The 27,187-nt window shown below is 39.6% G+C and overlaps 1 protein-coding gene across 2 annotated transcripts; it reads left to right on the plus strand.

Annotated features, from left to right (window-relative positions):
- slc18a2 (solute carrier family 18 member 2) lies at positions 1 to 26,483 on the plus strand. 2 transcript variants are annotated; one of them, XM_031873082.1, is made up of 18 exons: positions 1 to 501; positions 1,001 to 1,112; positions 1,233 to 1,346; positions 1,470 to 1,651; positions 4,503 to 4,839; positions 12,592 to 12,650; positions 12,752 to 12,835; positions 14,214 to 14,306; positions 14,814 to 14,903; positions 15,073 to 15,116; positions 16,405 to 16,465; positions 17,529 to 17,624; positions 19,030 to 19,108; positions 20,170 to 20,221; positions 20,712 to 20,775; positions 20,862 to 20,981; positions 23,109 to 23,242; positions 25,344 to 26,483. In XM_031873082.1, the coding sequence occupies exons 4-18, from the start codon at positions 1,519 to 1,521 to the stop codon at positions 25,449 to 25,451; spliced, it is 1,554 nt and encodes a 517-aa protein (XP_031728942.1). In that variant the 5' UTR covers positions 1 to 501; positions 1,001 to 1,112; positions 1,233 to 1,346; positions 1,470 to 1,518; the 3' UTR covers positions 25,452 to 26,483. The 2 variants fall into 2 exon arrangements, with proteins under 2 accessions (XP_031728942.1, XP_031728944.1); XM_031873084.1 differs by lacking the exon at positions 25,344 to 26,483 and adding an exon at positions 24,257 to 25,193.
- Positions 26,484 to 27,187: the final 704 nt, after the last annotated feature.

The raw sequence follows: 27,187 nt of genomic DNA on the forward strand, positions 1-27,187 counted from the left end.
TTCAAAATAAAGGTGGAGAGCCTTCAGTTGTTAACACAATTTTATTCTGAAATATTTGCAGGACAGTGTTGTGGAAAAGGCAGTGACTTGCACGGCTCCATTAAATTAATAGAAAACAGGCTCGCTAACCTTTTTCTGTCTCCATGGAGAGAGAAAGGGCTGGTAGTAGCAGCACAGCGGCAACATCGAGTAGTAATGCCTCAACAGTTCAGCTAAATTAGATAGCAGGCAGTAAGGCCGTAGAGGCAGTAAGCCGTATATAGGCCCATTAGTAGGGTGCCCAGCAGCGGGTGAAAGACAGCCCCAGATTCACTCTTGTTGTGGAACAGCTCTGTCCGACTGGCGTTAAGCCTCACTTTATTTGCATTTTTCCGGCGGTGTATTTTGTACCATTTTGTAGCTTCTTCTTGGATCCGTGCTTACAACCTTGCACCTGGTCACTACCTTTTTATAGAGGTTGACACCCAGAAACGTTCCGAACTCAGCAAAATCCAGCCAGAGGTCAGGGTCTCTGCAGATACACTCACCTCCACACACATCTAGTGGTCTTAAGTGATGATTAAGAGGGTTTGATTTTGTATGAGTCTACAAATTACCATTGTTTTCGTTTTGGAAAATCCTACCCATTCAGCCTTTTAGTTAAAGTCCTGAATCAGATATGTATGGCTTTACTTTTGGTTTGGTGCTAATTCAGTTGCCATACAATACAGTTGACCACAGATAATCAAGTCAATCAGTCAGTAGTTTTCAACTATGTTCAATTGACAAACATATAAATCTATAGGCTTATTTGATCCAGCATACAGACCTGTCATCCAAAATATGAATAGTCCTAATCTTAAATAAAAAACCTGCAAAACATTGTAATTATAAATTGTGTCTGTTATTATATTTAGGTTTTTAAAATGATATTGTTGTCTGTGGTTACATCAATGGCAAAGAAGCAAGATGATAAACGTTCGGCACTCTTTTTAATGCTAATGAACTCGTGTGAAACCAGACCCACAGACAGATGGTGAATCATGAACTAATGACCTCTGAGCACAGGTTGATGTCTGTGAAAACAGGTTGAAGCAAGATTACTTTGGGCTCTATATTCAAGGTCGCATCAGGTCAGTATTGATCTTTGCGTCATCATAGGCGCTGTGTGTGTCTGTTATCCTGTCTATTGTTTCGGCAGCATCGTTTTGTTCTGATCTAATGTAGTTCTGGTTTGAATGCGGGTCTGACAGGGACCTACAAATAACGCTTGACTGACGTCAGCAGCGGGTCCAGTCAGTAGAAAGACAGCATCTCCTCCTCCCAGCTCTGCTCGTGCCGCTGCTGTTGGCCCCCGTGCATCCGAGGTAAGATTTCTCACTGTTTCACACATGCAGCATTGTGTTCGATATTTCACTTATCCACTGCTTAATGTAGACTGGAAGGATTTGTTTAAGTTACTGACCCATCACTGCCACTTGTCTCTCCAGGAGGACTTGTGATCCATTCTATTGTCTTGCTGTTTTCGGGACTAACACCATGGGGAGATTAGATGCGCTTCGGCAGCTTAATTTGATCAAATGGCTTAGAGAGGAGAGACAGTCGAGGAAACTGAGTCTCTTCATTGTTTTCGTCGCTCTGCTCTTGGACAACATGCTGCTGACTGTAGTCGGTAGGTGCACTCCTGCTTTTTTCACCACATCTCTACATCTCTGTAAAGTTTTTTTTTTTTTTTTTTTTGCGCAACAGGTAGTGCAGTTTACCGAGTCTATCCAAATGTGCCCAGTTGACTTTCGATAAAAGCGCATCGTGTTGCCGCACAGATCAGCGCGTTCCGTGGACCAACGTCAATCGTTATCAGTGCTACAGTCCACGCACCGAACTCAAAACCCGTGTGTGACACATTTAGTAAACTGTCAACGTATAATCTGGTCAATAGTATACGTCTAAACTGGAACATATATTTTGTATTTATTTATTAGATTGAGTTTTAAGATCTAACAACATCCGCTTGACATTGAAAGCTACCAGATCGGATTTAAGCTCAGTTCAAATATTAAAGCGTCTCCATCTGACGCTCCAGAGAGGGAATATCCTTCAGTGTGCCAATACAATCTCTCTGAGCGAATTGTGCATCCGCTGATAAAGTAACAATAGCAGACTATTATGATAAATGACAGTGCGTATCGATGGTCAGGCTGTTATTTTTTCAAAACCTATTCTTGTATGTAAAGTATCATCAATCATCATCCCCATCATTTCAGTATGTATTTAACACAACCAGCAGCCTTGTTATACCTATTAATTCGTAATTTACCCCAGAAAGCACGTCATCATTTCCGCTGATTATGCCATTAAAACATAGTTTTACATCATTATTGTTGGGAAAATGAAAATGATTTGAAGGTGAAAATGAATGGGCTCGGTTTAGTTAATGGCATAGACCAGCAACAACAGTACACTGTTGTTCACTACATTTTGACAAGTTGTATTACATGTGCTCGACAATAAGATACATCTTTGCTGAATAACATAGTTATATAACACGGCACTATTCACTGCACTTCTCCGTTATGCACAGAACTCCAGCTGTTTGCAGGTATCGGCAAAACAGATATTTTCCTCATAGATGGAACCATTTTCATCTATTTGGAGAATTATTATAGAGACAAGATCCTGAATTAAGGACAAATAAAGCACATCACTGGTGTGAAGCAGACCTTGGCACTTGAAGAATTATTGATTGAATTTAATCATTGAAAATAACCAGAAGACAGATAAATTACATCTGTTCGTACAGTGCGGCCATTAGAGTCTTACCCAACTATCCCTGCAGTATTCAAAAACAGTGATCATATTATGTCCAGTATCACAATCATTTATTTCATTTGGAGATTGTATTGATGACAGTGCCATGTATAGTCCTCGACCATATTTTAAATTCAATATATAAGTATGTATTCATTATTTAACAGTTTATTCTTTCTTTCTTTTAAACAATAAATGTAAAAATGATTTAAGGTTTTCCATGTTAATCATTTTTTTTTACTGTGTTGATGATTAGTTTGTAGCTTTACTTGTACTACCAAATGTCAACAGTCTGGCTATTACTTTATATTCTCAAGGTTTAACATACTGTATTTAAAGGACTTGTTTGAGCTCAATGTAATTGCTCAGTGGTGATTGATAGTGTTTGTCAGTTGAGGAGAATAGTGCATCAAATATTTACTGAAAGGGTGTGGCATTAGTGTTGTGCTCTTAATGTCTGTCGTGAGGAAAAATAACCAGTTTCAAGAACATAGACATTTGGACATCAATATCTACAGTAGTTTCATAAATTGTCACATTTTTGTTTAAAAAAAAGTTAGTTGTTTGCGTCTTCCTTTGTATTTTCCGTCCCAAGCAGCTTTAACATTCGCCTAGTGCTATATCGCTCCACTCAGCTTTATTTAAATGCCGACTTCGACTGATATATATTATATTCTCAAGGTTTGACATGCTGTATTAGTAACCATTGGCCCAAGGCGTATTTTAAGGATTTGTTTGAGCCCAGTGTACACTCAGTGGTGATTGATAGGTTTGTCAGTTGAGGAGAATAGCACATCAAATATTTACTGAAAGGTGACTTTGGGGTTTTGGGTGCTGAACAGGAAAAGCCAAAAGACAACATGTTGTTGCATGTTGCTCCCAGCTTCTTCCTACTATTATTTGCTGACACCACTCTGCTTAAAATTCCCCAATAAAGCCATAAAATTCGCTAAAAAATGCCCTGTATACACACAGTATATATATATATATATATATATATATATATATATATATATATATATAAATGATCTAGGCTGACACTAAATGTTCAGCCCTAATGGCACCATCTAAGGCTTAATTAAAGCTGCATGTTTTTAATAGCTACACCTTTCCATCAAAATGAAATAATCTACAGGTAATCTGCATTGTTCTTTACGTATTTCTCCAAAATTCAGCATGAATTTATGAAACTTCTCCCAACACCCAGAACAGTAAAGGTGAATGGAATCTTTTGTGGCAGTAAAAGATTTGTGACAAAATAAAAATCAGCAATGAACTACTCTGGACAACCTCACTGTCAACAGTTCCTATGATTACTGAACACCAAGGTTGATTGTTTCTGGAAAAGCACGTTGGTTTTGTTTCATTCCAATGTAAACATTTAGTTTGAGCACCACAAATTAATTCCATTCACTTCCATTGTATTGAGTGGTGGCATGAATAAATACCACAAGGGCTCAGTGAGAAATGTTGGGTTTAACTTTGTTTTTTTTCTGTTGTTTAAATTTTAAAAAAGGTAAACAAATCATGGCTTCATTGAGGTTTCTTTCTTTATTTAGGATAGTCCTTGTGATTCACCCCCGAAGAACCTTTCTTGTTCTCTGCTGACATGTTTTGCAGTGGCATCTGGATTAGCATCATGCTAGTGAGCATCAGTCAGTGATTGTGTACAATTTCATTGCATCAATTTCCTCTCGCCTCTTTATGCCCACTAGTTCCCATCATACCCAGCTACCTGTACAACCTGGATGAGTCACCAGACGTGATGTTGAAGAACAACACCCTGTCGCAGCAGGGTCCTCCAGCAGCCTTCCACAACATCGTGTCCTTATACGACAACACCATAAGGTCTTCAGGCTCCAACACCACAGCTAGGACTACTGACATGGTCCCTACGCCTCCCGCTGCTACAGAGCTACCACACAACTCCTCAGACTGCCCCCAGTCTACCAGCAAGCTGCTTGATGAGAATGTCAAAGTGGGAATGCTTTTTGCCTCCAAGGCCACCGTACAGCTGATTACCAACCCCTTCATAGGGCCACTCACAAACAGGTAGGTTTTTGTGTCTTAATGTCTCTCTCTGTGTTGATGCTTTATTTAAGAAGCATTTTCAACCGGAGGGAAACTGCTTTAGGGTTTTTCACAACCTGGAACATTGTTGTTGCCTTTGTTATATAGCAGCCTGGAAATGTATGTCACAGAATGAGTAGAAGCAATCTAAACTCACGTAGTTGTCACATAATGAACAGATGGTATCCATGATTATGAATTTTTTTATCTTAAACCACTAGATGCCATTTACTCTAGCATACAATTTAGTAGTCAGTATTGTTTACGCTTTTTACGTCATTAAGTCACAAAAAACATGATAGATCACAGAGTGAAACCATTTTCATTGAATTGTGATAGCTTGAAAAGCCAGTTGCATTTACCTTGGAAATAATCTGACTTTCTGGTTTGTTTTGAACATAGGACTAGACTTAGTTTATTGTTGTTACTGAATTATACACTGACTCGTAAGTCATCCCCTCCTATTAGTTACTTCAGAAATTGTCAATTGTAACATACTGTATACGATGTATCTACACTACTGTATGCAACTTTAGTGTTTAGCTCAATTTAATCCATGTCTTATGTGACATTTGATACAAACCAGGTGGTGTATTGTTTGACACAATGCAAGAAATGTATGAGAAAAGAAAAAAAAGGAAATTATTGTATTATTATTATATATCAATTATTTATTAAGCTGCTAGCCCAGGGCCAATATGTGGTTAAAAATTCCCCTCAAGTTTGGAAAGCTGTCAAGCTGTCAAGACCGAATAATATTTATGGTGTTATTCAACATACAACACATATTCAACACATATCGAAGAGCAGTAACATAGTCCCCTTTCAGGTTCTAGGGCAGAAAATCCAGTTCCGCTTATGGTAAACATATCTGTTTAATGTCATGTTGTTTCTTAGGGTGTCATGTCATGTCAGCCACAACAGATCCAACCCAACTAAACCTAATACAGCGGAATGCCTGATTATGTGTGATTGCATGTGTGCGCATGTGCACTTGTCTGTTTCCATGTATGGATAGCTGGAAAAGGTAATCAAATTTCAACCAACACAGCTGATGGGATGGCAACTGAGAAATAAATGCACAGCCTCTGCAAGGAAAGCCAAATCAAGTCTTTATTTAGAATGAATTCATCTTGCATACTCAAATTCTGCAAGGCAGGGAATTCTATGAAAAATAAAAACACAAATTCTTTAACTGCACATGTCAATTGTAATAATTGTCTGTTATTGTTACGACTGAAAAACCCACAGGAAAAAAACAGGACTCAAAAGCACAACTAGGTGCAGTTAAACAGTTTTTACTTGCCAAAACGGGTCTGGTACAAAGGAAATCCGTCACGTAATAAGGCAAAAAAAGAATTACTGGAATGCTTGACTTTGGGGAAAAAGACAAACTGGCACAGGGACAGGAAAACACAGACTAAATACACAGGGGAGGTGAGGAAACTCAGGCACAGGTGAAAGCAATAAGGGCGGGGTAGACAATCACACAGGCGGGAAACACGCAGTACCAAAAACTAAAACAGGAAATAACTGAATGCTGGAGTAAAAGAAACACATAACCCATGGAGCAGGACGAGACATGACAGTACCGCCCCCTTTCTGGCAGAGGTCCATGATCCTTCTTCCGGGCCATACCCCTCCCAGTCCACCAAATACTGCCAGGATGCGTTTGACCGAATACACTGGTCCTCCATCAATAATTCAGTGGGGGTTTGAAGGCAAAGATCAGAGGACTCTTCTTGGCAAGTTCCACGTGGACTACATGTAAGCCCGAGGACCTCAAGGATCTAGGGAGTCTCAGTCGAACTGCCACCGGATCGATCACCTTAGAGATGGGGAATGGACCCACAAATCGGGGAGCCAACTTACAGGATTCAAACCCACATGGGAAGGTTCCTAGCGAACAGCCAAACCTTCTGCCCAGGCTGGTAGCAAGGAAAACCAAACTGAGGACCCCAGTCCCAGACCATATCCCTTGGGAATCCATGTAGCTACACAACCTCTGCCCTCTCCTTGGCGGTAGGAAACTTTGGTTGCGGGATGAAAATCAGTCCACAACCATAAGGATGGCAGGTGTTACCTTTAGAGGGTGGTAACCCTGTGATGAAACGGTGAAAGAAAGGGCCCAGCATGCCTGGCATTGAGTTGCCTGACTGGCCAGATGTATTCCAAGTTTTTATGGTTGCTCCAAACTAAGAGGGGCTGCTCTGCTCCCTCCAGCCAGCGTTGACACTCCTTTGATGAGACCTTGACCACCAGCAGCTCCCTGTTTCCCACGTAATAGTTCCATCTAACAGGGGAGCGCCTCATGGACAGGCGCACACAATGGACCTTGTTATCTGTTACAAAACACTGAGAGTGAACAGCCCAGATTCGATGTGTGCAGAGATGAAACTCTCCCTCAGCCTGCGAAAAGCCTGATCTATCTTGGAAGACCACTGGAACATGAGGTGAGAGAATGAAAAGGAGCAGCAATGGAACTAAACTCACTGATGGGGCGTGGAAATCACACTTCTCAACTTTGAGAAAGAGTTGGTGTAACACGTTCCTGTTACCACGGTGGGTTTCCGAGTCACAATGACGCCAGCACACTCATATAGCGTAACTCAAAGTATTTTATTTTGCCACAGTTCAAGCCGGTCTCGGCCGTGCGTTCTGCCGCCATGCGTTCGAGCGCCCAGCCGTCGGCGATTTCGTCGAGCTGTCTCTCGCTCCCACTGTCGCTAGGCCAGCCTGTGTCCTCTCCCGCGCCTCCGTCCCTACTGGTGTTTTATAGGAGACGGATACAATCAGAGATTGATTACAGCTGAGGCTGATTACGCCTCTAACCGGCACTGTTCCCTGAACCACTCCCCCCACTCCGTCCCCTCTGCAGCTGAGCCCAACCACGCCAAGCCACCACAGTTGGTTATGCAGGAGATGCTGCAGGACTTGACAAACATGCTAAACGTGGGTCTACTCATATGGCGAAAGATGAGGTCATCCAGGTTGTTAGATCCGGGAGATAAGCCCCAATACAGGACTATAAAATAAACAAGCTCTCCGTTTAATTACTCATATAAGCTCTGTGTTCTTTGGCCTAATCTGTTTAATCCAGTATTCATCCCTTTTTATTTAGGGCAGCTCTTCTAGAATATCAACTCTACTTGACAAGGTACACAAAGACTGACTGATGCAGCATGTCACGGAGAACGTTGTTTACCAGAGCCTGAAACACACCTGGGGCGTAGTGAGACCAAATGGCATAGCAAGATAATGTGTGTTAAAGGAGTCTTCCATTCGTCCCCCTCCCTTATCCTTACCAAGTGATGTGCATTTCCTAAGTATAACTTGGGAAAGATCATAGCATCTTGCAATAATTCAAAGTGCAGATGAAATAAGAGGGAGAGGGTACCTGTTTTTTATAGTGATGTCATTCAGGCCTGATAGTTGATGCAGGGAGGGGCGACTTATCCTTCTTATCAATGAAGAAAAGGCCCCAGTTGGAGAAGTGGAAGGGCGAATGATACCAGCAACATGTGAGGAATCAATATATTTCTGCATAGCATCTTTCCGGAGCTGACAGGAAGTAAAGACGCCTTCTAGGTGGAGAAGTCCAGGAAGAAGGTTGATGGCACAATCATGGCGGCGAGGTGGGCCTTGCTCAACACTTCCCTAATGTCGAAGTAGCAGGGTGGAACACCAGAGAAGTCCAGGATGTCAGGATGATCTGGGGACTCAGAGTGCTCCTTAGCAGAAGTTGAAAGAAAGCAGGTAGGAAGACAGTCTCCACACCCCCTTACCTCCCCTGTGGACCAGACCATATGTGGCTTGTGTCTCTTGAGGCAGGGGAAACGAGAATAAGCGGATGAGGAGAAGAAGTGAAAACTCAGGACTTCCGTGTGATGTTTTGCAGTGATGAGACTGATGGGTTGAGTGCGATGGGTGATATTTCACAGTAACTGCCCATCCAGACTGTTAGCCCCCAGCAGCTTGGGCAAGTGTCTTTGCCAAACCCCAATCCATAAAACTCTAGTCAGCCCCGGAATCCACCAAAGCCGTGGTGTGAGGTAGTGATGAGTCGAACAGGAGTGGGAGGACAAGAGGAGTAGGTGGAAGAAATGGTTTGCCTCACCAGCACCCACTCCGGCTCTCTCCTTTTCTCTTTCCAGCAAGTGGATGTCAATTTCAATGGCAAGAGCAATGAAGGACCCAAGGTGCGAGGGAAGGTCTCAATGGCTTAATTTGCGACTCGCCATCTCCCTTGTCACAGTCCGATGAGAGCTACGGCTGCCTCCTGACCGGGAGCTGTGTAATCAAAGATCTTACTAAGGTCTCTATGAAAAAAGGCAGAGAAAACCGGAGAGTATCTGGCGTCTAGACTGTACTAGAAATAAAACAAGCAACTCCCAGATGCTCTGGAGGGCCGTTTCGGCATAGAGGGATTAGGAACGGGGCCCGGAGAAAAGACTGTGGGCACTGAGGCTGGAACTTGAATTGGTGACAGAGCGGGAGTAGCACCAGGGCCCAATTCGGAACCAGGGCTCTAAACTGGAATGGCAGATGTGGAGCGAGGATCAAGCAGGAATAACAGGCAGAGATCTGAAAAAAAAGGTAAGGGGAGGTGACAAAAATCAGGCACAGGTGAAACCAATCAGGAGTGGGGTAGACAATCACACAGGTGGGAAACACACAAGGCAGGATGTGAAGTATCTGAAAGTAGAAGGGAGGTGAGTAACACAAAATAAAACAACAAAAAAAGGAAATTTTTTTTCAACTAATAAATCGCTTTCTACTTTTACAGACACTGTCATTTTGGGTTTGATTCAATCACTTGTAGATGGTTTCAGAATTACCTATCTGAAATATCAGTGTGTCAAAGCTGGAACTATCCAATCAGAGTTTTTACTTTATTTTTATTTTTCTTGATGGAAAGGTGGCAGAGAGTGAGGACGGACAGGATTGATTCCAAGGGCCGTAGGCCTGCACATACGCCATTAGTACAAGGCAGGTGGATATTGCTATGGTAGTAAGGTGCATGATTGTTCATGGATGTTAGAATTAAGTGTGCATTAATAGTTAAATATACATTATATTTTATCAATCATTATTAACGGTATTATTATATTGTTAAATTGCCATATCATTTACAGTATATTCGACTTGTCGTTTTACATTATATCATTATTTAGATTAATAGCACAACTTGCTGTTGAGAAACTACATCTTAACTTGTCATACTTAACCTGGTACTAAATGCAGGAAAAACAAATTTTGCATGAATTATTGATTTTAACAAACTACACCTATCCATACTGAATGGTGGCAATATTGAGAAAGTCACAGAGAACAAATATCTAGGTATTTGGCTTGATGACTCATTTACATTTAAACATCATATTGAAAATCTCATCACTAAACTGCAGCAAAAACATATTGTTGTACACAAACAGAGCTTCCCTTGCTGTTAGTCTTAGATTATGGTGATGTAGTCTACAGACATGCTGCTGCTTCCTCTCTCAAATCCTTAGACTCAGTTTATCATTTAGATCCCTATGACACTCATCACTGGACTTAGCTTATTGGTTGCTAAAAGGTTCGTCCTAACAACCTTATACTAATATGTCAGAAGTTGCATTTACAGCTTGGTTTGTTGCCAGCAAATGGCCAAAAAATGATAATAATAATTATAATAATGCTGAGTTAATGAACTTCCGGTGTGCAGCTTTTAGCAATGCAGCCAGCAGCTTGGGGACTGCTAAAGAGTATGGCCTATACCTGCGCTATACGAAAAGTGTCATAAGATAACGTTTGTTGTGATCTGTAATTTAAATTGACTCGACTTGCTGCCATCACAGCGGTACTGTAGGTTCAAAAGTCTTATTTTGTTCAATCAATATACTGTAAAAAGCTGATTCTTTTGGACCTATAAGACATATAGGGTCCATTGTAATTCTGCTGGGTTGGGTCGGCAGCAAAATCCAACACATTGCACTATCATGATTTATTTGGTGGTTGGGTTTCTGATACAACAATTGCTTTAAAAACACAACTAACTAGTTCTAGCCAAGGAGGAACCGTTATTGTGTATTTAAGTATATATCTATATTTATATATATTCTTACTTATACTTGTTCCTTTTTTTCTTTTTTCTGCAAGTTAAGCCCCTACATTCTCAGCACAGAGCCAGTTTAAAGATTTAAATGTTTAGGGGAGATGGAGAAACCTAGATGCTCCAACATTACTGGCACACACCTTAAAAGCAATATTAGTGTCTCAGATGAGCACTCAGATATGCTGTAATTGAGGCGAGGAATATTAGCGGTTCTTAGTCACCTTCTCCTTACAGAGGACAATACAAGGCAAGTCAAGCATGTCAAGCATGTCGGGTATCTATGGGGGAATACAACAGCTCTGATGTGCCTGGCAGCTTTTAGCATTTTAATGAAAGAAGATGTTGTCATCCTCCTCCGGTTAAAATGGCAGGCTAACAATTGTAACTGGCAAGAATGTGTCATGTAAACTTCTAAATGTGCTTTGTGTCCATGGCGTTACTTGACACTAATTTGCTATGGACTTTATTTTGACCATTAATGGTTTGGTATTAATACATGGTTGTGTTACTGACCTTATGTATACTTGGTGTACAGCAATATCAGCCCCCACAGGCTGAAGCACATTCATTTAAATAATCAGCAGTCCTCCACAACTTCAATCATTGACTTTTTTAGGCGTCACTACTTTAGAAAGAGACAATAAGCTGAAAAGAGAATTTCAGCTTTGAATGAAGCCATTCATTTAATCTATATTTGTGTAGAAACCACAAACATAGCCAGAAATCTAGGTGTAGTTATGGATTCAGATCTCAACCTGAACAGCCACATCAAGACAATTACAAAATCACCTACTATCACCTGAAGAATATATCAAGGATTAGAGGAACAACTTGTCCATGCATTTATCTTCAGTGGACTGGACTACTGTAACGGTGTGTTTACAGGTCTCTGTAACAAGTCAAACAGAAAGCTGCAGCTGATTCAGAACGCTGCAGCTCGAGTCCTCACTAAGACCAGGAGGGTGGACCACATCACTCCAGTTCTGAGGTCTTTGCACTGGCTTCCTGTCAAACAAAGAATTGACTTTAAAATCCTGCTGTTGGTTTATAAAGCACTGAATGGTTTTGGGCCAAAACACATCTCTGATCTGCCGCTACCTTATGAACCATCCCGCCCCTTAGGTCGTCTGGGACCGGTCTGCTTTCTGTTCCCAGAGTCAGAACTAAACATGGAGAAGCAGCGTTCAGTTTTTCTGCTCCACATATCTGGAACAAAGTCCCAGAAAGCTGCAGGTCTGCTGAGACCCTCAGCTCCTTTAAATCAAGATTGAAGAATTTTCTGTTTGCTGCTGCCTTTAATTGAACCAGATTCAAGGATATTAATCAATTTCCTGCATTTCTGCATTTTACCACTGTATTTTATTGTTTTCTTACACTGAACTGCACTGCAACTATTACTATATTTTTAGTTTTTTTGTGTTTTAATGACTGTTTCTTATGTTTCAATGTTTTTTAAATCTCCTTTTCTTTTGCCTTATGTTTTGATGCTTTTAATGGTTTTATGTGAAGCACTTTGAATTGCCTTGTTGTTGAAATGTGCTATACAAATAAACTTGCCTTGCCTTCCCTAGACATCTCAAATGAATTACTGCTTACTGTACAAATGTAGTCTGTCTTTTTTCTTTTTGTCCCTTTAGAGTAGGATATCAACTTCCCATATTCGCTGGCTTCTGTATCATGTTCGTATCTACTATCAGTAAGTTCCAAGCAACATGTCGTAATTATCAGAAAGTCAGAATTCTAGCATAATGCCTGATGTCTCTTGTCTGTATTTCTGTTGTTCTTGCTGTTGTGAAGTGTTCGCCTTCTCATCGAGCTACACACTGCTGTTTCTGGCCAGATCGATGCAAGGTGTGGGCTCCTCCTGCTCATCTGTGGCTGGTGAGGCCTTCTCTCTATTCTTGTGTGGTACTCAAATCCAATGCAGCCTTAATTTAAATGAATGCTGGTTGTTTGTAGCCATCATTTTGCAAGGTGAGGTGAAGACTTGTGTCATCCTATGGAAAGAGTGTAATGTTTGCAGGAGAGAGGAAAGTCGCTTTCTTTGATGCTCCAACAGTATATAAGAGGACTACTTTAGGCACCTATTTATGTTATCAGCCAACTGGATAGATGTTAGAAGTGATTATCACTACAATTATAATGCTTCAGACTGGCCAAACCGCACCTACCATGTTGTCAAAGTCAACGTGAAACTGAACATTGTGAATTGAAACTCAACAACTTCAGGTTTTGGTAACAAAACGAATGGTTAAATTTAGGAAAAGATCATGGTTTGGGTTCAAATTAGTATGTTTGTTAGGTAATTTATGAGCGTGGCATTACTTAAGTATGTACACAGACTTTGTCGCTCTTTATACTAGCAAACCTACTGAAATCTCACAAACCAATGGTGTAGAGCTCTCTTGCTTGGTCAGGAATCAAAGAGGGGGCACTAAAAATGACACGCATGTAAATTCTATTCACAACCTGGAAGTATTTAATCGGCTATCAGTGAAAAAAGTTCATCTGTGTGGGACATTGTTAGCGTACAGAAAATAGTTACTGTACATTACTGAGTGTAAAAGCAATGAGTTTGAAACAAAATTAATCTTTAAAAGCCATTCCCTTATAAAACGTTACTGTGAAAAAGGGAAATTTACAGGATCGGTGTGTTATCTACTGGCCATGAGCATCACAAAAACAGAACTTCCACAACATAAATTGTAGCAACAAAAAGTAGTAATTGCTATCATCTAACAGCTGAGCTGGTTAATGTAATTAAAAAGGACCAGAATGAAAGGTATTGTTTATATTATGCCAGTATAGTATGTGCATTGAGGTCTTGCAATGATGTTACAATCTAGAGTCGAACTCCATATTGTTGAAGAGCTTAACAGACCAGAGTACCGAAACTGGAGCAAAGCAATGTACTGCTGTGGACGGGGGGGGCAGCAAAAGACACCTAAAAAATGCAATATCAGTTAAAGTGTACGCTAGATATCTGGCCATCAAACAGCTTTTTCCGACGGTTAACTGATGGTTAAGTGAAAGCTCTTTTCAAAGTGAATTTAATCTACTTAGTTAGAAATGATGAAGTCATCGTCATCATTACATGAGCTACCTCAGCACACATGTGAACACCAAATTGTGTAACTCTTGTAGGATTTGCTGCCCTGTATCATGTGGTGTTAAATGACACATCTGTTACACAAAAAATCACTAAAAATACACAAAAAAGTGTTTTGTAATGCAGGACCTGTTCATCTGTTTGTTTCAGGGATGGGAATGCTTGCGAGTGTGTACACCGATGATGAGGAGAGAGGCCATGCTATCGGGATCGCCCTGGGAGGTCTGGCATTGGGAGTGCTAGGTATGTATACACATGCATATACATAGGGCGGCTGTGGCTCAGAAAGGTAAAGTGGTAGTTTACATCCTGTTGTATGGCAGCCCCTGTCATCAGTGTATGAATGTGTGAGTGAATGGGTGAATGTTGTTATGTAGCGTAAAGCGCTTTGAGTGGTCAGAAGACTAGAAAGGTGCTCTATAAATGCAAGTCCATTTACAATGCAGATGCTTCTAATCTTTACTCAAAATGTTAGACATTGTAGATCTGTCTAAGCTGGTCAAATGTTTGGGGCTTAATAGAACAAATGTATTAAACCCACATTTTTGGTACACAAATGAAGATGTGTACTGTATTCCATTGTTTTACATTGCGTTCCATGCAAATAGCTAATTTTGAATCAACTCACATGTTTTTCAAAACTAACCCGAAACCCTTGCAATGTGAGCTGTGTAGGAGGAAATCTGCAGTTACTGCAGTGATTATAAAGGTGATCTTTCCACAACTGACCATCCAGTGTGTCCTCCACAGTTGGACCCCCATTCGGCAGTGTGATGTACGAGTTTGTTGGGAAGACCGCACCTTTCCTTATTCTGGCGTTCCTGGCTTTGTTTGATGGAGGTACAGTTACATTGTTTCTTACATCCAGACCAAGAATAGTCACTGTAGCAAGAATGGAAAGAAAAATGTAATTGTTGAATATAATTTCATATATTTTTGAAATACTACCTTTAGATATCTTGTAGATATTAAAGGCTTTCAATTACGTTGATTCACTGTGTCTTCACAGCTCTGCAGCTCATTGTTCTTCAGCCCACCAAGGTGGAACCAGAGGTGAGTTTGTTTGCCTTGATAATTAATTTCCTAAACTTTATTTTACTTCATTAAGATAACCTTTACAGCTACAGAACATTTTATTTTTCAATTGGATACAGGAAGTGTGGAGAGAAACGGAGAAGGTGGATGACATGCAACAAGACCCATGGCTTGCACTTACTGTATAAAACCCTTTAACTTGGTACTCTACAGTGCCTGACATTAACTCAGGGACAATTTAACAGTCAGGATCCAACCTTCAATTATGCAATTCATTTTAATCAAAAGTTAAAATTGATTGTATAAGCATACCGAATCTGTTGACAGATATTAAAACCAACAGTTCAAATCTCACCTCCACTTCTTGCAGAAGAATACAAAACGTGTGCGTCTCAATCATTTCTCAACTAGACTTGTTTTGCCTTCTGCTATTCTTTTTTTCCCTCTGCAAAGCATTTCTACAGCAACTTTCAGTTTCTGTTTTGTTTTCATCCGCTTCCCCATGAGATCACGTGAGAGAGATCATGTGATCTGATGCATAGCTCCCTCTGGCACAAGAATCTTAATAATTAAGTAGTTTGTGAACGGGCATTATTTTCAAATCTTGTAGTGTGTGCATGTTTGAGGTTAGAGAGAAGCACATCTGTAAAGATTCTTCTCATGTGTGTGATGCAACCCAATTTCAAATTCAGTTAGGATTTCAGAACCCCTGTAGTCTGAGATCAGCTTTGGGCTCACCTGTTCTGCTTGTATGTAATAGGAAATCAGATTCTCTGTTCATATGTTACAAATTTCAGATTTATTTTAGATTTTAGAAATGAGTAAGTTAGAAAGGATTGGAATACTGACTGAAATTTTATTTTGATGCTGTTATATAATTTATTGTTTCAATTATTCATTCACATCTTTTGAAAAAAGGCCTAAAGGTAGTACTGTCAGCCAGTGTCATATCTGTTTGGTAACTCGCACTGGAAAATAATAATATTGTCATTGGATGGTTTGTGCCTCCAATGGCAATATTACAGTAATCATACAAATACTCTCAATTAGTGAATTCAGTCAAGGCTATGCCAACCCATTCCTACATTAGTTCTCAAAGGTGCTATTTCACTGGGAGTGTATTGGCAAAGTGCGTAACATATAAAGGAAGTATAAAATGATTTGAATCTGCTTGGTCAATAGCAGATTCTGCTGAGATTTGTAACCTTATCTTAAGTCTTGTACAAGTGGGTTTGGTTTAGAGCTACGGCATAAGCTTTAATTCATCTCAAATAAAATGATGTTTTTGTGCCTTTGTCCTTCACAGAGTCAGAAGGGGACCCCGCTGTTGACACTAATGAAGGATCCATACATTATAATCGCAGCTGGTAAGAAAATAAGCACAGAAGATGTGAGGAACCCTATATCACCTTAGGACAAGCATCAGGGGGATATCGTCTTTTATAATGGTGCTGGGCAAAGAGCAGGGAGAGAAATTGACCAAGATCTTGTTTTTTGTCAATTGGACATGCCATGAATACTACAGACGCCCAGTAACAACCATGGAAATATAATAAGGCTAGAACGCACATTGAACTGTTTGCCGTGGTCATCTGACTAGATTAAAAGAAAATAGTGATTGTTGTTTGTTGTTATGGTGACAACACGTCAATGTGTCACACTCACTAGTTTGGCCTATCGTCCACATTTAACTGGCTTTTTCCTTTTGTCTGTCTCTTGTTGATGCTCATCAATCATGCACAAAAGACTCCTCACCACAGTGTCCCAGTGACTTGCTGCAAGTCGGTTTAGTTTATAAGGAAGTTAGCCTGCTACAACGGTCTCAATGGCAATGGTACACATGAAAGCATCTACCGCTCTGACCATCATTTCAGGGGGTCTCGAGTTTTAATCAAAGATTAGACTCATCCACCCATGATCTCATCTATCTGCTTTCTGCATTGGGAAAGAACTTGACAATACAGCACAGAGAGAAGTTCAGAGAAAAACTTCCTTGAGGTTAAATGTATGTGCCATCATGTTTTATCACACAAATGATGACAGACGTGACAACAAACGTACTTATTTCACAGGTGAACAAAATAAATATGCCTCCCTGCAGTGGTTTACATCCATGACCTGCGACACATACCATCTTAAAGTCTTAGATCACCAGAGGGACAGAATCCAAAGATTTTAGGTTTATTTTCCGGCTATGGCTATGAATTAGCGAATAAATGTGGTCACTGTAAGGTCCTCACAGGTAAGCTAATGTATATGGCAGGAAAATTGCACTTGTGTGCAAGTTAGCTTTTCCCGTCATGTCAATTACTGTGACAACACCATACCAAAGAGTGCAGGCGGTGTGTCTACGTGCAGGCGGTGGAGGTTGGAGAGGTAACAAAGAACAAAAACAGACCATGTCCACTTATCCTTAATCTTTCTCTCCAGGTGCCATTTGTTTTGGAAACATGGCCATTGCCATGCTTGAGCCAACGCTGCCAATCTGGATGATGGAGACCATGTGTGCCAGGAAATGGCAGCTAGGTATTACTCATTTAGAAAATACACATTATGCAGTATATGTAAAGCACCTAAATGTTCACAAAACTGTCAGTCTTTAAAAATGCACACATATAAACTGTGATCAGTTTTTGTCTACATTGTTGGAAATGTTCAGTTCAATTATACTTATATTATACTTATTGTTAATGAGGTCATAGTTACAGGGGGTGTTGCACAAGTGTTATACTGTGTTTTTCACGCTCACTACGACCTCAATGCTGAAACATAATTTGATTAACACCTCCATGACAGTGCCAACAAAACCTGAAGATTAAAGGACCGAATATGTGTTTTGCATTGTTTAACCTTCATTACTATAGCTTGTATACTTTACATCACTGCCAACCATTTTCCAAAGCATAGTGCTTGAGAATTTCTAATGTGTTTCCATCCCTTTAGACAACCACTGACTTACATTCATTTTAGAATCAACCTGGGTATTGCATGGACCCATGTTGTTGCCTAGCATGGGTCCATGCAATGCCATTGAAATGATCTACAAAAAAATCACATGCTTTGTAAAAAACATTTAAGTATAGTTGATTTGTAGTAAATTGGCTAAAACTTCACATACAACTAAATTGCATTGTCAATTACATTTTACCAGTTTGTTTTTAACGTCACAAATACATTTCTAGTCGTTGTCCACAGAAGTCCTCTTAGGGATGTGGCACAGTTACTACTAGTTGTTGTCTGACAGCATAACTCAATGGCTAGATTCTCAATGGCCCTGAATCTTGGGTTCAAATGTTGTCCAAAGACTTCTTTCTGCCACCAAGACATAAGCGTTCAAGGGAAGTCTGAGCAGTGTGAATAATCAGAATATTTGAAGCACCTTCCATCGTCCCACGTGACAGTCCGTAATCCTCAACTGGCATGTGACATTGAAAAGTAATGTCACTCATGGCTCTGTCCACAAAGGGCTTGCAGCCAGGTTTAGGAAATCTGCCCGCCCCTTTATATCCCAAGTCATGGTCAATAGATCTCTTGCGCTCACCTGTCTCATTAACGTAATATACATTCATGTTTTACTTTGATTCTTGACGCAGCGCAAAAGTGTCACTGTTTATCCTGCTAGATATATTCTATACAGAGGCTCCCTGCAGTCTCTACTGTTATTGGTTTGTTCCAGTTGGTTGTATATGAAGTCTAGGTCAGATAAAAAAGCATGAGGGGGGGGGGGACAGGATATTAGGTTGCCATGTGCTGGCAGGTGGAAAGCACAAGTCTTCATTACAGACAATGGAAGATGTACAGCAGCTCAGTGATGAGGCACTGATAGAGATCTGCTTATCTTGGAGAGCCTGCCCACACCTTCATCTCTCTTATCTGTGATGTGTGTGTGTGTGTGTGTGTGTGCGTGTGTGTGTGTGTGTGTGTGGCCCAGGCGTCGCTTTCTTACCAGCGTCCATCTCCTACCTTATTGGAACCTACATCTTCAGCACGTTGGCACACAAGATGGGGAGGTAGGGAGAGAAATAATCCTTATCTGTGCTCTGTCTCCTCTCTCTTTCTCTCCCTCTCTCTGGATGTGATATCTGTTTCCGCTCTTCTAAATGAGTTTTCAGGGTTTTTTGTGTTTGTGAGGCTGGCTTTATTGAGACCTTGATAATACAGGTTACATACAGCATCAGGGGAGTTATGTGTGTATGAGAAAGTGAGAATGTATGAATGGATTGTATGTGAATAGTTTCAAAGACTATGAAATATAATTAATAACTACATTTCCATAATAGCAGTTCATTTATTATACTTTATAAATGTGGGTTTTTAGATCCTTTATGGATATATGATTTGTTCCACAAAGTTTTTGCAAATGTTGTATGATGGAGGGTCAGGTTTCAACCACCTAATTGTAATATACTTAATACTTAATACTACCTAATGTTATAAATAAGCCTTTTCCCCACAGCCCTCTGGAGGTACATTAAGGACTACATCACAAAATGTAGGAAATTGTGAGGTTTTCTTGGTAATGCTTCACCACAAACAAAGGACTAAGTGCACTGCTTTTGGCTCTTCTACAAAAAGCACCATACGTGTTTCCATATAAGAAATCTCAGCATTTGAAGTAGAATTTTGGCTTTATTACCTGAAAGAAAAGGGGAAATGTTTGGAATGATATAATGATATAATATATTGTTGATATTGGTTGGGGAGACTTTACATAACTTTGTTCACTTAAAAAAAGAAATAAACAAGTGCTTTGCAGTATTTTATAATGAGTTGGTGTGCAAAACATAACAGGTCAAATATAATACTATTTAGATACCTATGTGTTATATGCATGTAAAACAAACTCGCATCCCTGTCTTTTTTATTGTGTAGGAAAGTGCGTACAAAACAAGTGCAGACAAGTACATGGACACATATACGACCCAAGAAATGATGCAAAGTAAGACAGGGACAAAAGCAAACTGAGGAGATCAATGTTCAGGTTTAGACTGATGAATGTAAGAGTGAGAAACGGAGGATCCCCGTCTAACTTTAAACGGAGACTATTGATGTTGTCCTCTCTTTCTTACAGATGGCTTTGTGCTCTCATTGGAATAACCATGGTTGGAATCAGTGTGATATGTGTAAGTATGAGGCAGACAACTGCAGCATAAGTGTGAGTTCACATATCACCTGTGGGATATTTCAGCACTGGTGGGTTACTAAAAAATTTAAATGGAGCAGAAATGTTGCAGTTGAAAATAACCAAATTCTGAAGGATTTGTAGGTTGTGTAATAATAATACTATATATACATTCAAAAATATTTCCTCAGCCAGTAGAAACACAACAGTAGATCCTCTAAATGTGGATTTTCAAGTGTAGCATTGAGTGTGTTGGAACCAGTGTTTTGGCCTTAGTGTTTCTAGGGTAAAAACAACCAGAATGTCCGAATCATCAAGATATTCTATCTCATTCATTTCCAAATATCATTCTGCCAATGGGAGTCTGAGTTAACAATGAGTATAACGCTAAAATCAAGCATCCAGCATCTCTTCTCCAATGGAAGAGTTAGTTGTTTACTCTTACATGTAATACAAAGGAATATATTTTTAAATATTTGTCTGTGTTCTAGGTTCCACTTGCCAAAGACATCTACGGTCTGATTGTTCCAAACTTTGGTGTTGGTTTTGCTATTGGTAGGTCTGCTAAATGTAACATTACGCTAAACAAATGTGTCCTGCTTCGAGTGTGTGAGACTTTTATTGTTTGTGGTGTGTTAAAGGCATGGTGGACTCCTCTATGATGCCTATCATGGGCTACCTGGTGGACCTGCGACATGTGTCTGTTTATGGAAGTGTGTATGCCATTGCTGATGTGGCTTTCTGCATGGGATTTGCTTTAGGTAAGTAGGAACCTAAAAACCTTAGCATTATTATTGACTTCTAATCTACAGGTTATGATACCTCCAAAGTGAATTTGAAAACAGACACAGAGAGTCCAATTACTGGAAATCTTTGGATCATCTTGTTTGTCCAAATGAAATTCTGGTGTCATTGTGGTACGTTATCGGTATTACAATAACCATGTGTTTCCAGGTTAGTAAGAAGAAAAGCATTTTCCAGCCCTGATTTTATAGTTATTGAATTTAAACTAACATACCATATGTTTTTTGTAACACGTTCTCATCCCAATGCATCATATACTGCAGCGTGGTTAGGGCTCCTAAGCTTCACATTGTGATGCTTTACATCCCCCTCTTGCATCACTTGTGGATGTGTCAGGGATATATATGCTATAGTGACTTTTCAAAATAAACATGCGTCTTCACAGGAGGTTAGATTTGGGCAATAAAACCACTTAGGATGCGTTCGGATCGCTCAATAGTACCCTGCAAAGTGGATTGCAAACGGTATCCAGCCATGTTAAATAAGGTTCTAAACCATAGGAAGCAAAAATGGTCAGTTCACAGGAAACTGTGAACCATCTAGGAAAGGACTGAATAACGGCCTTTTACTTCGACACATGTTCAACCCATCAGTCATTGCGCTAGCATAGGTCTAAGCTAGCAAAACCAATAATGAAGTTACGGCTCTATGTAACTTCACTATTACAACAAATGCCTGCATTAGTTGTCTGTTTATGGTGGCTGCTGTGGCTAGAAACTAACCTAACCAACAGTTGAGTAAGCGCTCGCGCTGCAGCCGGCATTTTGCTCTGGAGACATGTCTGAGTATTGCAGTTAGCGATGTTGCTATTGATATCCAATACAACTATTAATTGAGGGGCAAGGAAACTACCAATTTATCAATTTTCTATATATATTCAATATTTTATTTCAGTAGTGTATTTTTCCACAGTTACAGCAACAGGGATCCGAGCTACAAGGGTAACAGATGGAGGAAGTGATAAGGATAAGGATGTTTATGATACGACATTAGGCTGGCGACTCATCAGTCAGTTCAGCAGCAACAAGGTAAAACATGTATAAAAACATTAAGACAAGACATTTCTGATTTAAAACCAGACATTCAATAAATATGTCTGCGTTAATGACATTGCAGGGTGTTCCTAATAGAGGAATTTTGTCAAGGGTAGTTCTCAAAGTTGTGTGCTCTGGAACAGAACTTCATTTAGGTTTAGGAAACAATTTGAGGCATTGGAAGTGAGAACAGATATATTTTTTCGGCATTTGTTTCTTAGCCACGGTTGTGGTACTTGACTCAGATGATGAGGGGGAAGAATTTTTTCCCCTGTAAATAATAATTTCGATTTTGTATTATTACCCCACTATTAATCAGTTGTTTAACAAAATATTACCCCACGTCCATATTACCCCAACTGCTAACAATGTAAAAATTGAATCATGCCATTTTTGTTAATCCTGATATGTAACCTTTTATTATCAGCAGATTAACCTATTACCGCATTATTACCATGTTATTACTGGCATTTCATGACATCCCAATATTTTTATCGGTACGCAAGATATGACGAGGTTACTACCTCTATATCATGTATGCTAAATTAACCTGATGTTACAAATATGTCTACAGAGTTGCAACTCAAATTTCCATGTCGTTCTCACTCCCAATGAATCACATGACGCAGCCTGGTCAGTGTTCCTTGGTGGAGAACTTTCATTCAGGAGACAACTGTTTGTGTCTTGCGTTAAACTAAAAGTAAAAGTTGACATGTCACGTTAGCTGTAACGTGAGTCGCTTGTCACGTGACTCGTCAGTTACTTGGTAGTGAGTTGTGTCAGCACACTCTTTTCCTAAACCTAACTAAGTGGTTTTGTTCCTGTGAAGACGGAAGGTTATTTTAAAAAGAAAGGATGCATGTAGGCCATGAACGCATATTGATACGCCGTCACTGACGCATGCAAAGCTAATGGTATAAAGGTTAGGTAGTTTGAAGCTTATGAGCACTGACCACGCTGCAGTATTTGACTGGTCGGGGTGAAAAAGTGCTGCCCTCAGCCAAACAAACCAAACTAAACTAGTGTGTGATCTGTCCCCGACTCATGTAGGTCCATCTATCGGGGGAGCCATAGCTGAGAGTATTGGCTTCCCCTGGCTGATGACCATAATTGGGATAGTGGATATTAGCTTTGCTCCTCTCTGCATCTTTCTCAGGAATCCACCGGGACAAGAAGAGAAAATTGTAAGATACAAAACACTCAATCAAATCCTACATAAACACAAACAAATATTGAAGCTAGGTCAACAAACATCATTATGAGAATTTTCTAGTTTGGATGCATTGGTAGTTTTTGGATAGATAACAAGTTATACAACTCCCGAGACTATTTATTCTTGCATTGCCTTTTAAGTCTCAACGGCGTTGCTCTGACATGCAGTTCTATAGCCAAACCTCAAACAGGTGCATAATAAAATCAAAGTAATTCTGCATACAGTAAATGGCATATCCCTGTGCTGGAAGACAGTAAGTGTCCTTGTTACCTATTGTATACTCATTCACACATCAAATGGCAAAGTTTTAACGTGCCAAATTAAAACTATCAAAAAAAACAACTGACACAGATGTCAAAGTCTGACGTAGGACATGGGACACTGAAGGATTGACCAAAATGTCCAATCTTTTATTAATAGTTTATTATATAAGCTGTGTTGCTAGATATTGCATTATTATTTCATAACTGCATCGTGGCTAAAAGTCACGAAACAAATGAAGAGACACTGTTCCAGGCTCCTCACAGCCCAACCCACATTTAAAGAGAAAAGAAAAGGAAAGAAGGATAAACAGTTTCTAGATTGAAACTATATCAACTTTTTCAATCATGAAAAAAAGAATGCTTGTTTTTTCAAAGCCCAATAGGCAAATTCCAATTAAATTTACCAACCCCATCACCAGACAATAATGTCGATATTGAACAATTCTGAAAAACCTTCAATGGAATTATTTTGGAAATGAGTTCTTTCTTAAATATCTTCAATAAAGTCAAATGTAAGTTTGCCATTTTGTGTTAATTTAGCTCCTTTGAAGCTATATTTAAAACCTTTTGGAACTCGTGAGTAGATGAAGGTTTACCTGTGTATCTCATAACAATGCTGTTATAAAGTAATTGCCAATTTGTCTGATATGCATGAATGCATGTTGACGTTTCTATTTAGGGCTTTCCAGAAACACAGACTCTCTCATGTTTACATTCTTTAGAGATTGCAGAACAACTGAATATCCTAACCAGTATTGGACACCAGTTGGCTGAAATCTCCATCCTGCATGCTTGTGACTGAACCCCCTGATGCTGCAGCTCCATCCCTCTGCCTTCCTATCCGTTTGTTCATCTCCATGCAGCATCTGCTATCATTCATCACCTCTCTCTGCCATTACATTCTGCTTGTATTCACCACCTCATATTCATATTCACTGCTATTTACCTCCATCAGTATTTGCCTCTTTTTACTCAATTCCATTCCTACAGATTCTGACCTTATTAAGTGGATTGGGCATCAAAATTGTATTTAACGAAATAGCCAAAAACAATTTACAACATGTATAATTATAAAAGGCAGGGCCAAGATTTCTTTTGTGCCACTTTTTCAGATGTCAAAGAAAACATGCTGTGCATAAAGCCCCTATGTGTAGAATGTTTACATGTTTATTAATCTTAGAATGACTGATGACATAGATTTTAGTGGAGAAATTAGACAATTTCAATCTGTGGGCTCTATTTTCTTGCAGGCAACAGTGCAAAGTGCAGCATGTAAAGCACCTTTGTTCATATCGTACAAAGAATAAAATACAGCTGATTTGGCCATATTGCTAATCTGATTCTTACTAGCGTTTCTCATTTTGCAGCTAATAATAATTTTACAGCAATGGCGTTCATAGGACTGAATCTGGCTCCATCTTGGAATCCAATACGCAATTTGTTATAATACAGCCATTACATGGAATGATTGTCAAACTGCTATTACACGGCCCATCTCTTGGTGACCCTAGCAGTACCAAGCTGTGCCAAAATAACTACCAAACCCTTAAACACATCACACTGATCGGTTATAACTTGTTATTTGACCGGTTTACCCTGAATGAACCTTGTCACACATAAAAGGGTTATAGCAGTATCTAGATAAGTCAACCTAAAACCCAGAACCTCCTCAAATAGGGAACATAAATTGAAGGGAAAAAGGGGGGGGGGCGGGGTTTCTGTGTTTTACTAAGTAACAAAATGTATTTTGTTTTTTAACAAACTTTGGCACGTGGCAGAAACAATACTTTCCTACAATTGTCTTTTCAGGCTATTTTGATGGACACCAACTGTTCAATGAAGACACGGTCCTACTCCACACAGGGAACGTACTACCAGGGTGAGAACATGGATCCAGAATATGACGATTATGATTAACAGGAAAGCAGCTACGCAGGTTAACCCTTCAGAGGATCTATTTTGTTGTAAAAAAAAAAAGGAACACAGAAGAAAAAAACAGTAATTTAACAAATACAGTCCAGATATTTCCATGTGAATGTCCCGCATTCTGTCTTCACTGTTCTTTGTCCTTTTAGAAGTTGTACTGGAGCAAACCAAAGTTGTTCTTGATCTGTGGTTGCAAGCGCATTGTGTGAGAGAGATTTTTTTTTAGCCGACAGCCTTATTCAGTAGAGAGATGTGTCAAAAAGCACTTTTTAGGTCGTAGAAGGGTGCTGGGCAACAAGTACGCTTTGCTGGTTTATTTTGGATACAATTCTTTCTTAATTTATGTGTCCGCTATTTAAAGTCTCCTTTCTATTTACTGTTCGTCCATGATACTGTGTAGAATATTTATTAACAGACCTTGTACAAGTTGGTATTATATTGGGTAATTGTGTGGTATGTCAAGAAGCTGTTTTTTGTTTGACGTCCGGGTAGACTGGTTGGTCCGATCTATGGTCCTTGTTTGCATTGATGCAGCTACAGAAGTACATACTTAGGACTTTCCCTGCCCACCTGTTCTGGCTGAACTGCGTGTGGAAGTCAACACATTTGAGCTGCTTGAGAAAAGGATGAGGAATGTTTTCTAAAACAACATAGATACATGATGTCCTCCTATGAACAGAATCTACAGAACCTTGCATTATGGCAACTTCGGTTAAAAAGATCATTTAAAGTTGCTGTCCGTAATGTTATTTAATAAATCATTAATACTGTAAATTCTCAAATAGTGGCCTTTATTTACCTCAGTGGTCGGGAGAACCAGGCCTAGAACAGGCTCTATGCCTAGTTTCCTCTGTTTTCCAGTTTAAACAAATTCAAACTTGTGTTGTCTTGATATTCATAAGTCCATATCCAGTCAGCAAGTGCATTTTCACAGCAGCAATTCCATCAATACAAGGTCAAAGTCAACAACAAAGTCATGTTCTACTCACCAGTATGCTGCACTGTGTCTGCAAGAGCGTTTCTTTTTAACAGAAATACTGTTTTTATGCAAAACATTCTCATTCACAACTCATCAAATACCGATGCTTGATCAGTGGCCCTACATTTCAAACCGACGCTCTAGGAAACCTTGTAGTGTCAGTTATGGACGGGACGCAAAGATGGCGTGTCCGTTTCTGCTCGTTACATGCATGGTGTCTTTTTGAAATAAACTTGTGTTAACAGAAAACATACAGTTTATGCTTGTTATATGAAATCTCTTTACAAAATAAACTTCCAACATAGGTTTACTTAGTTTTTAGGTTAATTTCCGCAACAAATTTCTCGGTTAGGTTCAGAAAAAGATCATAGTTTGTGTTAAATAAGTACGTTTGTAATGTAAAATAACCATTTGTAACGTAACGGGTGTTAGTAAAGTACATAAGTTACCTAACAAACCCACAGTAAAATAAGTCAACGTTACCTTAGTTTCCACACAGGACACAAAAAGTGGACTCCTGAGGGAAAGTCCTTGGTTCGTCTAATAATGATTCAGATAGCTTTACATTGAAGTCCATTGAAAGTCTGTGACGTCTCAGGGACGGGCATTTTAAGTTTTTACCTTTAATGCTTCTATTGAGGTTTTCGAATGAAGATTTAAATGTCTGTCTTCATATTTTATGACGCCATCACCCCATAAAATGGTAAAAATTAGATTTTTTTTTTTATTTTTATTGTGGTTATACAAT

The sequence above is a fragment of the Anarrhichthys ocellatus genome, unplaced genomic scaffold, assembly GCF_004355925.1.
Source record: "Anarrhichthys ocellatus isolate YVR2014 unplaced genomic scaffold, GSC_Weel_1.0 scaffold68, whole genome shotgun sequence".
In the NCBI taxonomy this organism is placed as follows: Eukaryota; Metazoa; Chordata; class Actinopteri; order Perciformes; family Anarhichadidae; genus Anarrhichthys; species Anarrhichthys ocellatus.